General features: G+C 41.2%; 1 protein-coding gene across 2 annotated transcripts in view; it reads left to right on the top strand.

Moving 5' to 3' along the window:
- Positions 1–8,931: 8,931 nt before the first annotated feature.
- The window catches only part of Crbn (cereblon), a 16,918-nt gene continuing 10,839 nt past the window's right edge, over positions 8,932–15,010 (top strand). Inside the window, exons 1-4 of one of the 2 annotated variants that reach the window (XM_051203570.1) lie at positions 8,932–9,034; positions 12,969–13,084; positions 13,709–13,911; positions 14,712–14,861. In XM_051203570.1, the coding sequence (XP_051059527.1) occupies positions 8,968–9,034; positions 12,969–13,084; positions 13,709–13,911; positions 14,712–14,861 (536 nt within the window). In that variant the 5' untranslated portion in view covers positions 8,932–8,967. The remainder of the gene's footprint in view (positions 9,035–12,968; positions 13,085–13,708; positions 13,912–14,711; positions 14,862–15,010) is intronic. The other variant, XM_051203571.1, reaches the window with a different exon arrangement.

Here is a 15,010-nt window from a genome sequence, read left to right as displayed (position 1 = left end):
GTCATTAATGTGCACAGCCACATTCACTCACACCATTCCTTTTGCTAGAAATCAAATCCTGTTTTTCAGTTCTGGACAGGAAATCTCAAAAATCTGGAAGCTTCTTGGAGAGACACCTTGCCTTACAATCCCCATGTCTCATATCTCTGAACCTCTATTTCTACCATTACGTGTCCCTGTACTCTCACCTTCCTGCATCCATCTATCTTATAAGGACCCATGACACTGCATGGAGCTCACTCAGACAACCAAGGTAGTTTCACCAAGTTTCTAATTTGACACATTTGTAAATCTCCTTTTGCCATGGAAATTAGCATATTTATAGGTATATATCTTTGGAGGGTCAATATTCATCTCAATGTATATCCCCCTCTCTCATCTCTTTATCATTTCCTACAATTTCAATGAAAGCAATTCTTCTTCCTACAGTGCCTATTTTCCCTGTGCTATACTAATTACCTTCACTATGTTCATTGGTTGTGGGAAGCTTGTCTTTGCAGACAGCCTAGACTAGATTTGCTTTCCCAGCTCCACATATTCAGGGCTGTGGCACCCTAGTCTTGGGATATCAGCTCTCTTGTTACGAGTTGTTTTCCCACCTGTCTGGTCCCAGAGCCGTATCAACCCCAAATAACACACAGAGACACTGTATTAGATGTAAAGCTGTTGGCCTGTTACTAGTGTTTCTTATTGGCTAGCTCTATCTTAAATATTAACCCATATCTATCAATCTAAATATTTCCATGTGGTCTTATCTTACCAGAGAGAGGGTCCGGACCTCTGCTCTCTTGGCCTTACATGTTGAATCTCCTCCTACCTCTTCCTGAATCCTCCTTGTCTCCTAGTCTTGCCTATCTTGCTTTCCTAATGGCCAACAGGGCTTTATTCATTAACCAATATGAGAAACATGTTTATAGAATGACATTTCCCTTCATTCTTTGTTACATTTGGGCTCATGTATAGATGCCTAAGTTTTGGGCAACTCATATCATTAAGTGAAATTATGGAAAGAAGTATCTCCCAGGGCTTGACAGGTAGAAAGCCTTCTGTGGATATAGATTATCACAGTCATTAGTGTCAGTGTCTGCTTTGCCTCTGTCCTGGCTTGGAGTCTGGGGTCCATGCTAAACTGAAAGATGGTTGAGCTTTTCTTCTGAGTCACTTTTTTTTCTGGCTTGAATTAAGTTCAACCATTTCTTGCCAGCATCCCATGATTTACTCTTCACTGAGCATAAAAAGATGAATGAGACATAATCTACATCTTCAGTGTCCATTCTTTGGGGCAAGACAAGTATAACAGAAAAATATGATATCATGTGGCTTGGATGTTTTAGCGTATAAGTCCAGAGCTCAGGAAGTAGAGGCAGAAGATCTTAAGTTTGAGGCTATCCTGGGCTATGTAGTCAAGTCACTCCTGGACCATATAGGAAAATTTTGTTTCATAAAACTAAAAAAAAAAAAAGTCAGCAAGAAATGGAAGGAGGGTGGAGGAAGGAAGGGCTTCAAAATAATGTGGGAAATGCCTTTTGTCCTTGAAAAAAATATCAGGAAAGATTTCTAGCCAAGTGCCAATTGAACAGAGTGAGGCAGAAAGTAACTTTTTAGGAACAGGGTTAAATTATAAGCATTTTGTACTCTGTGTTTTCATCTATTACATCCCTACCTGAGGCATTTGGGTCAATTGCTGTCATCAGCAATATTCATGCATGAGTGTTTCAGAATAATACAAGTTTCACTACTTTTTTTTCCAGCCCAAGCCTGGCAAAGAAAAGGGTTGTACATGAAAAGGGTGAGTGGAAGGATGCTGTGCTTTGCCTGTGGCAGCTCGGTATAAATTCAAAGCAGCATAGGCTATGTATTGGTTAGAATATGGTGGCTTCCCAAGCACCTTGAACCAGCCCAGGATACTACATGACAAGAAAATGGCCATATGGCAAATCTCAGAAGACATCAGGCTGGGCACCAGGAGTGAATCTCTCATTCTCTAGACCCTGACTCAGGACAACAGAGCAGGAAAGCTAATTCAACCTACCTTGTGCATACATGCTCTAAAAACAAAGGACCCTGGGAAGCTGACTGACAAGGTACGTGCAATAGCAGCACAGTGTCTGAAAAGTCAACCCACACAATGATCAGCGCAAGCCAATCTTTATGCATCTTCAGCAGCATCCAGCAAGAGCAGTAATTAAAACTAAGCCACCTGAAGATGGCACTGATGTGGTGGAAGTGAGAAATGCCAAAGTAGAGCTTCTTTCCAGAAACTGTTGGGAATCTTTCTGCTTCAGGTTTGTTTGGCCTCAGCAGAAGACTTACAATTTTGCCAAAACTTTGGGTGGCTGACTGCCAGACGTCTTGACAGACTGCAAAATTGAAGACTGTAGAAAAATTTGATCGTGCCCCAGTTTTATTTTATGAAAATCAAACTTTAAATCATCTGTATGTGTACATTTTATTAATAGGTAGTCTTTAAGTTAAACATCAAAATGATCACCTGTGAGCTCATGTCTGCTTACTGGTTCTTCTGCTGTGATCACATGATACCGACAAGTATAATAAAGGAAAGGATTTTGCCTCATAGTCTGGGAGTATTGTCCAGTATGGTGGGGGAAGTCAGGGTAACAGAAGCATGGTGCAGCCGACCACACTGTGTCCACAATTAGGAGGCAGACGGAAATGAATGGCAGTGTTCAACAGGATCCTAACCAATAGAATGGTGCCTTCCATAGTTCCCACATCAATTACTTGGAAACTCACAGACGTATTCAGTAGTTTATCTACTAGGTAATTCTACATCCTGTCATCTTGTCAAGTTGACAATCAATACATTAACCATCAAAGTGTATGATCTTCAAAGAAAAGCCTAGTGTCTGGGAATATATTTTCAGTCTGTTTGAGAAGACCCTTTGAAGCCAACAGCTGGCTTATTTCCTATTGAGTGGTTTACATATATATGTATATGTATATATACATGTACATATGAGTATATACACACATTCATGTATACATGTATATGTATATCTATATGCTAGTATGTTCTGACACTCAGTCTCCAGGTGGTGGTGCTGTTTTGGGAGGTTTTGTAATCTTTGGGAAGTAGAGCCTAGTGTAAGAAGTGAATTACCAGATGGCAGGCCTTGAGGTCCTGTTTCTTGTCCCATTTCTCCTCCCTGATCTGCAAAAATAGGGTCAAATAGCTCTACTTGCCAATTATGTCACAGCTGAGAGATGGCCCCACCATGTCTTACTCTCCACAATAGATTGTTTTGTCAAAGCTCCAACAAATCAATAACCTTCCCCTTTTAAGGTGCTTCTTGTTGGGTCATGGCAATGAGAAACGTAACTAATAATTTATGAAAAAAAAAAGCATGAAACAGTGATTTAAGAGAAACCAACATTTGTGTGGTATCCTAAACAAAGCAAAGGAATGATACACAGGACAACAAGAAGCAAGAGGTGGTTACAGATTCATAGTAAGAGGAGGAGTCTGAGGTTGGTTTAGGCAGTGGTTGAGCAAGATCCAGTAAGACAGGACAAAAGTTAGAAAGTCAGAGTGAACAAAGATGTAAGGAGGATTAAAAGGACAAGGCTACTACTTGATATTTCAGCTCTTGCTTAAATTGCTAATGAAAATGAACAGTGATTCCTGTCCCCTGACACATGCTCTACAATGAGTGGTCTCTTCAAACTACATGTGACATAGAGACTCTTGACAGAATCTGTATTTCTATAGCTTTGGTGTCGACCTCTACATTCCTAGATTTTTAAAATGTGTTATAAAAATAAGCTTTAAAGGGTTTTTTTGGTTTTCAGAACAGTGTTTCTCCACAGCTTTGGAGGCTTTCCTAGCACTTGAAAGACCGGCAGACCTTCACGCTCTGACTCAGGAAAGGCGACACCCCAAATCACTCTAGAGAAGCAGTCTTGAAGCAAACTACATGAGGAATTTTTATTTCAGTGCACTGGGGTCCACAGTCATACACCACGCAGGGGTAGAGGACTGAGGACCCTGAGTACAGAATCAAGACAGCCTTTATAGGGTTTACAACAAAGCCTACACATCGTAAACCAATCATCTCATAGCATCAAAAGCCCGCAAGGTGCGGGCCAATCAATTTAAACCATTTTATAGTTTTTAGACCAGTCATTTTAAGTCATCCAAGCCTGTGCTTTATAGACCAATCAGTTTTCTATAGTCCCAGAGGTCTGCATTTGCGTGGGCTCCTAGACCTTTAGCCTATTTACAGGCAGAGGACAGGGTCTGGAATTTAAGGTAGTTAGGGCTTTTTAGATAGTATTTTTAAACTTCTAGCTTCCTGGGGTCATTGGAGAGTTAGGATGTATTTTTCCATCCTTACACACCCACTCAGTAGACCAGGCTAGCCTTGAACTCACAGAAATCCACCTGCCTCTACCTCCCAAGTGCTGGGATTAAAGGCATGCGCCACCAGCACCTGGCACGAAAACATAAGCTTTAAAGTAAATGATACAAAAAAAGGCGAGGCTACAGAGACATAGACACAGACTAAGATGCTGAAAGCCCTCCAGGCTGCGCTTCTGTCTTACGTGGAAACTGACTTGCCGTCACAATATATTGGGATAGGTTGAAAACAGACTTCTCAAGAATGCCATAAAATTCAGAGAAACCACATGCAAAGCACACGTATCAATTTTGAATCAGGATTAAGTCTTTAACAAACACTTGCTCACCTGTGAGTGACAGACCAGAAGTAACCCCTGACTTAAAATCAAGTGCCAGCCAGGTTGCCAGGAATCCCAAGTACAGACTTGCTGGACTGCTTCTGTGATTGTGGTTAGTGAAGGCAAAATATAGCTAAAGAGCTACTGCCACCTAGTGACATTACAGTGTCATAGCACAACACCTTGCTCATATATCTCATGTCACCTGTATAAAAAACCAGTTCATTGTCAGTCATATAAATCACATCACTAATAGACAACTATTGTATTATGTGTTAATAGCTTATGTATTTACTGTAACATACTTTAATGGATATTTTAGAGAATATTCCTTCTGCTTGTTTTTTCCCCCCTTATAAGTTAAATTTAAACAGCCTCAGGCAGGTCCTACTCAAAGTACTCCAGCAGAGGCTTTGTGATCATAGGAGGTCACACTCCAAGTGTTACTGCCCTGAGGACCCTCCTGAGGAATATGGAATGCAGTGGTGGTAAGCTTGATCCTGCTTAGGCATCAGGTAATTTGTGTGTGTCTTAATTTTAACCAAATGGAAATAAGCTTAGAAATTTTAAGTATATAATTTAAAATATAAAAGTAAATTATAAAATTCACACTTAAAATTGCATGTTAATACAATGTGTTTCTTTTTAAATACAGTCAAAAATTATTCTTATAGGGTTAAAATATTTCAGTATGCTAAACTTTAATGCCTGAAGAAAATGTTTTTACAAATTTAGAAGAGTCCATGTGTTTCATGTTTGCAAAGTCTACAGAAGTGTACACATGGTCTCCCATCTTTATATGCATTCATCACTCAGTCTCCAACTCACTCAGAATAACTTACAGTACTGGAAGTTTCAGTTGGAGCATTGGGCGTTCACTTGGGGCCACAGCCTCACTCTGATTAGGTCCTTGAGGACTTAATGTTGAACTATAACAACCTACATATTCAGGACAGCAATACTGCGTACATGCTTTAGCTTTAGAAGTCCTGAGCTAGACCATGTAGCCTAGATATTTGGAAGACTGTAACACCAAGGTTTATATAAAATTGAAACCACTTAAAGATATATTCTTTGAGTTTCTTCCTGTGGCTGAGTGAAACATAATCAATCACACATATATGAAACCATGCATTTAGCCCTGCCCACTCTGTGATGGATATTATTCTTCTACCCCGACTTAGACAGGGCCCTAGGATTTGCTTTGGCCAATTAAATATGAGGAGAAGTTGTTATGCTTCCCTCTGAAGTGAAGGCATTTAGGTGACAGTGATTCATTCCTTCTGCTGTGGCAACTAGTAATTGTAGAAGAAAATTCCAGTAAGGAGGTGCTACAATAGGAAAGAAGTCTAATGATCCTCCAACAGACGATAGTGTGCTGGAAACCTTCCCCATCCCCCATATCCACTATATTTGAACAAAAAGTGAGCCTCTGTTGCATTGAACTAGTGGGATTTTGTCCTTTTAGCACAATATCAGAAATGCAACACCATGAAAACAGAGCCAAGGAGAAAGATGTAGAAATTGTTATCTAAACAATAAAGGAGAAAGTGGAACCTGGGGTCCCTTTCCTGTTTTGTGTTCACCTCTCTGCAGTGCTCCTCAGCTATAGGGGAAGTGTCACATGCCATTGGGCGTATCCAGGTGACTCGTGAAAACAAATCTATAAAAAAGTTTTAAGACCCATAAATTGCCCAACATTTTGCCATCTTGCAAAATCTTCACTACTTTACCTGTCAAGTCAGAGATAGATGCGGTAGTAGGAGGTCTCAGTAAATTGCAGCCCTAAGTATTGTCCCAGACAATCATTTTTCACAAATAACCCAACCTCTACGCAACACACAAAGGCTCTGGGGGACCAGGAAATATTACAGCAGCTGTGAAAGCTGTGTATAGCAATTTCTTCAAGCCTTGCATTATTCTACATATAACTGAAATATGAGGGCCATTAATAAAATTGTTGACACTGAAGGAGCCCTGAAATATGCACTGTCTCTGGTTATATTCCTGCTTACAGAGCAGGTTTCCCCCTATGCTCCCCTCTAGACCTGTGTAGAGCAGACAAGATCCATCTTTTATCCACCTGTAACTGGGATTTACAGCGTGAGATGCTGAAGTACACATCTCACTTCAATAGCTGCCAGACCCAGCACTTGACACAAGTACAAACACCAGCACGTGATCATGGTTTCTTAATACTCAGGGTTTTAATCCAAGAAGCATGCTGGCTTAGGTCTTCCCCCCCCCCCCCCCCCCCCCAGTGATATTTCTTGTGATACTAAAAGCTGAAGCTACGGATAAATGAGTCCATCCTGGAGGGATGTAATAAAAAGAAAAAAACAAGACAGTGAATCTGAATGGAGGAGAGGTAAAAGAAGAAAGAACAGTAGAAAACATACAAATGGGAACTCTGGAGATTCTAGAGCATGGGGAGAGACAGAGGGGAGAGAGACAGAGAGAGAGAGAGAGAGAGAGAGAGAGAGAGAGAGAGAGAGAGAGAGAGGCAGGTCTGTGCTTTTCTAAGAATATAGTGACCCTTTCTTGCACAGACAGTTCTTGATGGATTCAAGGTTCAGACAACTTTAATGGAGCTCTTGAGGGAAGGATGGGAGAGTAAGAGCTTCCTTATTTAGAAACTAAGCATTTTGTGCTAGGGACAAGATTCAACTGGTAAAGTAGTAGTTGTTGTGCAAGGACTTGAGTTCAGTCTTGAGGCCCTGAGTTCAATCTCAAGAATCTAAATAAAATATTGTTTAATGCAGGCATGATGGTAAGCTTCACTTGTAACACCACCCAACACTGCTAAGGCAGACAATGGAACCCTGGGACTCACTGGCCAGGGGTTATTTCATTGCCTCAATAAACAAGGTGGGTGGCTCCTAAGTAATAAAAGCCAAGGTTGATTTTTGACCTCTACACTCACTGACACACATGCTCCCCCATGCGCCAAAAAGTGTGACATGCACAAATAGATATAAAATAGATACCAGATGCTTGCTGTATATAGAAGATTCTACAGATAAAGAGTTTATTGAAAATCTGCAAACTCTGAATTGACCCTGTGATAACAGTGTGTGTGTGTGTGTGTGTGTGTGTGTGTGTGTGTGTGTATACACAGATATGCACATTTATGGATGCCTTGGTTGAACTCTTTCTTCCTTGTTTAACTTCATCATCCCTTTGCTCTCTGCTGCATATGCTCTCAGGCAGTTTGTAACTAAATGGCCCTTTAACTAGCTAGAACAATACCTTAGCACCACTAACTCATCCCAGTGGCTCACGAAACTATTTTTAACTCGATCATAAAAGGCATTTATATTACATACATTATTAAAGAGGACACATCTTGGACACAATGTGTTCTGTTTTTCACACTGGGAAAACTTAGTCCTGAGGATATAAAGGTGACTTTGTCAAGGCCACAGAGTGATTCAGGGATAGAGTGATATGAAATTGACTGGGACACTCTTGCCAAAAGGTTTTCAGCTGTGACTTTTCAATGAGGCAAGTTTTCTTGGAGGGGGGCAGTAAATGTCTTAAAACCTCACATTCATCAGTCTTTGTGTGTGTGTGTGTGTGTGTGTGTGTGTGTGTGTGTGTGTTTCCCGTCCTCTCTTTAGCTACCACCATCACCACTTCCTTCTTTATGTATCTTATATCATGCTATTTTTCCAGTTTTCTCTCTTCAGTGAAAACATGTTGGGAAGACATTATCAGTGCTAAAACCATTCTCTTATGACATATTTTAATTCTTTTACAACATATTGATTGATCCATTTTCTCTGAGTGAAGCCATTATCACTGGGCTAGTTTATATCCTGAAAGTTTTATTTTTCCAGGTGATTATCGGCCTTTTGCTGGTTTTCCAAGCCTTTGCCTCATATTGATGCCTATTAATGTGTGGTTATATATGAGAGCTACTGAAAACTGAAATTGTTTTAAGAACCAGCTCTATTCCAATTGTCCCTGGAAGAGTCGATGTGTTTTCTGAATATTCCTTTCCATACTTCCGGGCAGAAGGGAATGCTGCGTAAGGAGGTTTGTTTGCTCAAGGTGAACACTAAAATCTCAGCCTACAATTCTTGGTTGGGTGTGGATTGCTTTAGGTCTCTAATCCACAGCCCTCCGCTGTGTCTCCGGCTGCCTTGTTGGAGCCGCCAGGGGGGCGCTGTGGCCCGGAAGCGTGGCGGCGGCTTGGCGCAGACCCTCCCCCCCCTCCCGCGTCCCGGCACCGCCCAGTCTCCCAAGCTCCTTTGCGGGTAAACAGACATGGCCGACGAGGGAGATCACCCGGACGCTGCGCACAACATGGGCAACCACCTGCCGCTGCTGCCTGGTAACCTCCGGGACGGGCGCCTGGCCACGGGTGGAGAGCGAGGCCCGGGGCCGACCCCTCAGGGCGGACGGGGACAGCAGCCGGGTGCAGCGGCGAGTGGGGGAGCTTCTCATGAGCCTCGAGCACTGCAGCCCAGCGCTTTCCTCCCGGCCTCTGCCTCCTGGGCTGGGAGATGTTGGGTGGGGGGGGGGGGAGGCTTTCGTTTCCCAGAGCAGGGACCCAGTCCTTGCCATCCTTCTCCTTAGCACACCTCCGTGGGAATGCTCTGGGACCAGGCGACGTCGGAAACCGGGTTACTTTAGCAGCCGTTACTTCTCCTGCACGTCTGTCTTTCAATAAGACTGACAGCTAATATGTACTAAGCACTTACTTACACGTCACTCGCCACGAAGCGGATGCTTTGCATGAGTTTCTGCTTTTAGGGCGACACCTGTCACCTGTTCAGAACCTTGCTGTCCGGGAGAGATGTGTCGACGAGTTGTTAAATTGTGTGTACGGTTTAGTGATGTGGAAGGTCACACAGTTGTTCTGCGGTGTGCTAGTCTGTCAAGCGCAACAGGTATCACGTAGCTACCTCTCTCTCAATTGAGGCCGTATTTGGTGGGTTTTCGCAGTTTGAAAGTAATATGTTTGCATATTACTACTCAAGAGAGTGGCATTGCCAATTCCTCTTTCCTGTTCACTTTATGCCCATATACTTTGTGGCAGCTTATGTTGCAATACTGAATATTAAAAGTGCATGAACTAATGGTACATACTAGTCCTAGAACGCTATATACAACACAGACTGTTGCCCAGATCTTTTGGGTCATAAACCACACAGTGTGTTCGCCTTTGTACGAAAACCATCACTACACACACCATTCTACTTTAAGGAGGTTCGCAGTAGTGGTGAGGCTGAGAATAATTATAATCCCAGGTGCAGTTCATTTAGGGCGGGATAAGCAAGTGCTGTTAAGGTATCTGGGGTTTGTGTTTGATTCATTGCTATGCTGGATTGGATACCAGGGTCTTTCAAACCCTATTGAGCTGTGTCTCCAACTCCTCTTGTGATTCTTCATGGGTAGGGATTATTCTGGGGTTAGAGCAATTGAAGAACAGTCTTGTGATGTAGATTTACTTAGAATACAGTTGTGGACTAGCTTAGTTGTAAGTTGTTGAAAACTTGTATCTTTAGTCATTTGAGTTAGGAGCATTTTTTGTGGGTTGTGAAGAAATAATTTCAGATTTCAGTTAGTTACCTAGGGAAAGCTATGTTTTGGGTATGAATCTGTTCCCTGGTAGTTTAGCCGGGTGGGAGGAAATGCTGGGTGCCATGCCTGTGCATAGAAGGCACCTTTTGTCTAAATCACTGGTTGTTTGAGAAGCTGTACTGGCTGAAATTGGTGAAGGTAGGTAAGTTGTCTTCAACAGAAGAGATTTCAGTGACGTCAGCACCCCTGTGGATATGCCAGAGGTTTAGAGAGAGTGGTGGAGTAGAAGGATGCCCATGTCCCGCTGGCACCCACCAGGGTTCCTGCATGAGTCATCAGTAGCTCTGAAAAGTCCGTGTGTATTTTCTCAATTCAAAATATAAGAAGCAAGAGGTTCCCTGATGTTGTAGATGTAGAATAAAGGTTTTCCAAATTAGAAGTTTTATTTCTGGGAAAGGTTTGGCTTGCCTACCCTCTGAATCCTTGTAGTATAAGCTGATTTGAAAAAGTGATCATCTTTAAGTGCTAAGGAAATTGCTTAACATTTTAGGTGTGAAGAATCTATACTGGACAATTCAATGCTCAAAAATAAACATTTCCAAGTGGGAGAAATAGGTTTTAGCTTTGTTGATGAGAATGGCCACCATATATAACAAATATCTTTAAAGAATAAAGATAGAAAATGTCAGGTGTAAATTTCATACATCTGCAGCCCTTGAGCTAATAGCAGATATTTAAGTTTGCTGTAGGAAGAGAATGACTCTCTCCAAATTTCAAGTAAAATCCAGGTTTTTAGAGTTGTAGGTAAAAAAAAAAATTACATTTGGGATGTTTTTCTCAGTTTTGTCTTGATCTTTTGAGGAAATTTCCCTATTGTCAAGAGAAATGTGTTCAGAAATGTTATTATCAACTGTCTGCATACAACTTGCAGTAGTTATGGTCTTCTCTCGGCAAAGCCATATATCTAAGAATTCGTAATAAAGTTCCAAGCATTTACTTTATTGTAACATCTTTGTATTTTCTGTTAGGAAACTACTTACAGGTGGTTTGATTTAAAAAATAAAAAAAGTAATTTTCATAATGGAAAAGCTGACCTATTTGAAATTAAACCTTATGCATTTAAAAGTTTTGGGTGGGCAGTTAAAATATATGAACAGAAATGAGATTCGGTGCGTATTGATTCTTAGTTTAGGCCAGTGTTTCCCAACCTTGAAACTGTAAATATTTCAAGCTGGAGAATCCCTTCTTAAGCGGTACAGGTGCTTAGCAGCATTCCTGGCCAGCACCTAATATGGATTCCCAGGATTTTTCTAGTTATGACAGTCTTAAGACAGTTCCAGATATCATAAAGGGACAAAATTATCCTTGGATTGGGAAATGAACCCATAGTTGGGGGGAGAAGAACAGTTCCTACTTGATAGAGTAACACCTTTGAAAAGTAGTGGTTTGTTTTGGTGTTTCAGGCTTTCATCTCTGCCCTTGGTAGCATCAAGTTTTAAAGTTTAAAGCAGTGTGCAGCTTACTTTGTGTGTGTGTGTGTGTGTGTGTGTGTGTGTGTGTGTGTGTGTGTGTGTGTGTGTAGATGCAGGAAGACTTCTTAAAGCTCCTTTAAAATATATTTTTCTTTGTGCCATTATTTTTTAAATTTAACGAAGCAATGTTTGTAAAAATAATTGCAAACATTTCATTTTTAAATATGGTGGTGACTGCCAGAAAAGTTGTCACTGGGAAAGCAATGCCCACTGCCAGGTACTAATGGAATTGGAATTGTTTTCTGCTTTAACAGATCTTTCTTGCCTATATATTTCTTCCTTGCTTTCTTTCTCACAGAAGGACTCTTTCCAGCTAAAGTCTGAATGATCCTTAGAGATTATCATCTTCAAGCCTTCATTTTTTTCTTCAGATGAAGAAGCTAAGCTTTAATCAGTTGGAGTTTATTATGTAAGGGGTCAGAATTAGAGAAGAGAAAATGATGTATACAGGAGAACTGAACATAATTTAGCTGTTGGATTGTAGGCTGTACATGGGGATCTGTGTTCTAAAAGTGCAGTGTGAAAGGAGGGAGAAGGGAATGTTATAGTGAAGGAGCCTGATGGCTGTTTGCCCAGACAAGTGATCAAGGGAACTAAGTCAGCTGGACTATGTGAAGTGAGGAAACACCAGGAGCTCAGCTGAATCCTGAGAATTCCGTTCAGCTGATCCCAATTGGTGAATGCTGTGTAAAGTACCTAAAACTTAGTCCAAATGATTGTGGTCTCCCCAGACACAGAAGAACAGAGCAGTTGGCCTGCCAGAGGCAACAAAAGAGCCATGATACCTAAATATAATGTGGTGCCCTGGAGGGGAGTCTGTATCAGGAAGAGATTATCCAGAAATCTGAGGAAGTCCAAGTAAAACAAGAAATTTAGTTAATAGTAATGTGCCAGTATTGATGACATAGTTCTGACAAGAATACCAAATAAATGTAGGGTGCTAACTGTGAAGGAAAGTAAAGTCTCGGCATACTAGAATTCTCTTTTTCCAATATTCCCATAAATCTTAAAGTGTTCTAAAATAGTTGATTGTTAAAAATGAGGAAAAGGAGGAAAGCACAGTCAGGGCAGAAAGAGCATAGGCCCACTTTCTGCTGCCTCTGCCCAGCTTTCTTAATAAGAATGTCTCTCCGGAGGGTAGGGTATGGGAAGGGAACAGAGCTGGCTTTGTTCTGAATCTCGGTTTTTTCTTCTCTTACTCTACTTCAGCAGAGAGTGAAGATGAGGAAGATGAAATTGAAATGGAAGTCGAAGACCAGGATAGTAAAGAAGCCAGAAAACCAAACATCATAAACTTTGACACCAGTCTGCCAACCTCACATACAGTATGTAAATTTAGTCATTGAGCTAATACAGTAGATGAACTGTTAACTGTGCTTGGAATTTCCTAAATGCATGACTGACTGAAGGATTCCTGCATATTAGCTGACCCTTGAACTTGTGGATGAGGACGGGCATTTAAAATTACATGGCAATGTAATACTATAGTCTCATGTGATTCCTGACTATTTTCTAATATGCAAACATACAACCTTAACTTTTAAATTTATCCTGGGTGTGCCTCTTCAAGGAATTGTCATTTTCTGACTGATTCTACTAGTAACTGAGCCATTAAGAGTGTATTCTTGGTACTGCTGGGATGTGGGATAGAATTCCTCATACTAACATTCTGTCATAAGAATGGTTGTATTTGGACACAGGTGTTTTTGGTTAAAAGAAAGGGGGGTCAGTATTTTGAGTTACAAAATACCAATCAGAGATTCTTCATTAAAAACTGGGAGTTCTAACTGGAAATACTAGATCAAAAATTAGAGTTTGATAGAGATGTGCTTATGTGACCACACTTACATAAATAAATGTGTGCTCTGTCTAGTTCTTTGACTCTGCTTTACTCTTAATCTGTTAAGGTGTATTAAGTGTCTGTCTTGACTCTGTGTGTTCTTGAATAGTATCTGGGAGCTGATATGGAAGAGTTTCATGGGAGAACTTTACATGATGATGACAGCTGTCAGGTAATTCCAGTCCTTCCGCAAGTGATGATGATCCTGATTCCTGGGCAGACGTTACCACTGCAGCTGTCTCATCCACAAGAAGTCAGCATGGTGCGGAATTTAATTCAGAAAGACAGAACCTTTGCGGTTCTCGCATACAGGTAAGAGGTTAGGTGAATCTGCCTACCCATGCTGCATCCTGTGTTGTCACAGCCAAGACCAGTGTGGCAGCCAAACCCAGCTGGAATTTTGTAGAAGATGTTGGATAAGAGTGTGTGTATGTGAAGCAAGCACTCTTGTCAAAGTACAAATTGGGTATCATTAATACTATTTTCATCGCTTTGTAAGTCAGACATTTACTTTTACAATTTAGCTGTGTCTGGCTCTTGAAACACTTGCATGCATTTAATGGAAAACCTGCCTGGAATCTGAGTTCAGAACTGTTTTTATTCAAAGACAGCTGGGCTTTTATATTTTATACAGAGGCTACTATTCCCTTTCAAAACTCACACCATATTGGACCAACACAAAACAGTGGTAAACTGAAGCTGTCCTTTAAGTAGCCTTTGGCAAATGAAGGAAACATGTGGTAGAGACAGGAAATGGAAACAGGAAGCCTCCCATCACCACACACACACACACACACACACACACACACACACACACACACACACACACACACACAGTGTGCTGCTAACTAGCAGCAACCATCATTGTCTAACAAAGTGGAAGACTGTTTACTTTGTGAAATGAGACCTAAACACTCTTTAGCCCTAGGTCATTTCAGTGACTCTAAGCCTACCTTATTCTAAGCTGCAGTTTACCTTCTGGAAACTCATGTGCTGGCTTTACAGTGAGGGCTGACTGCTGTAAATGTTTTCCCGTCTGTATTACTTTTGCCAGTTTTGTGTATTTCAAAGCCAAAGCTGAAAACTCTCCCTGTAAATTTTTGTCTTGGAAGTAATGTGCAGGAAAGGGAAGCCCAGTTCGGAACGACAGCAGAGATATATGCTTATCGAGAAGAGCAGGAGTTTGGAATTGAAGTAGTGAAAGTGAAAGCAATTGGACGGCAGAGGTTCAAGGTCCTTGAACTTAGAACACAGTCAGATGGGTAAGAAACTTCAAAGGTTTTAGAGGGACTGATGTGGTAATTCGCTGACCCTTGATATTTTATAGCTTCATTAGTTGTTCTCTTTGCCTTCGAAGATGAAACCCCAAAGTTTCCATCCTCAGTGTTTAGCAGAGTCAAGTGAAAACTAG

Source organism: Phodopus roborovskii, unplaced genomic scaffold (genome assembly GCF_943737965.1).
Source record: "Phodopus roborovskii unplaced genomic scaffold, PHOROB, whole genome shotgun sequence".
NCBI classification, from domain to species: Eukaryota; Metazoa; Chordata; class Mammalia; order Rodentia; family Cricetidae; genus Phodopus; species Phodopus roborovskii.
The sequence above is the reverse complement of the archived record's forward strand: the minus strand, read 5'-3'. Positions and strand labels throughout refer to the sequence as shown.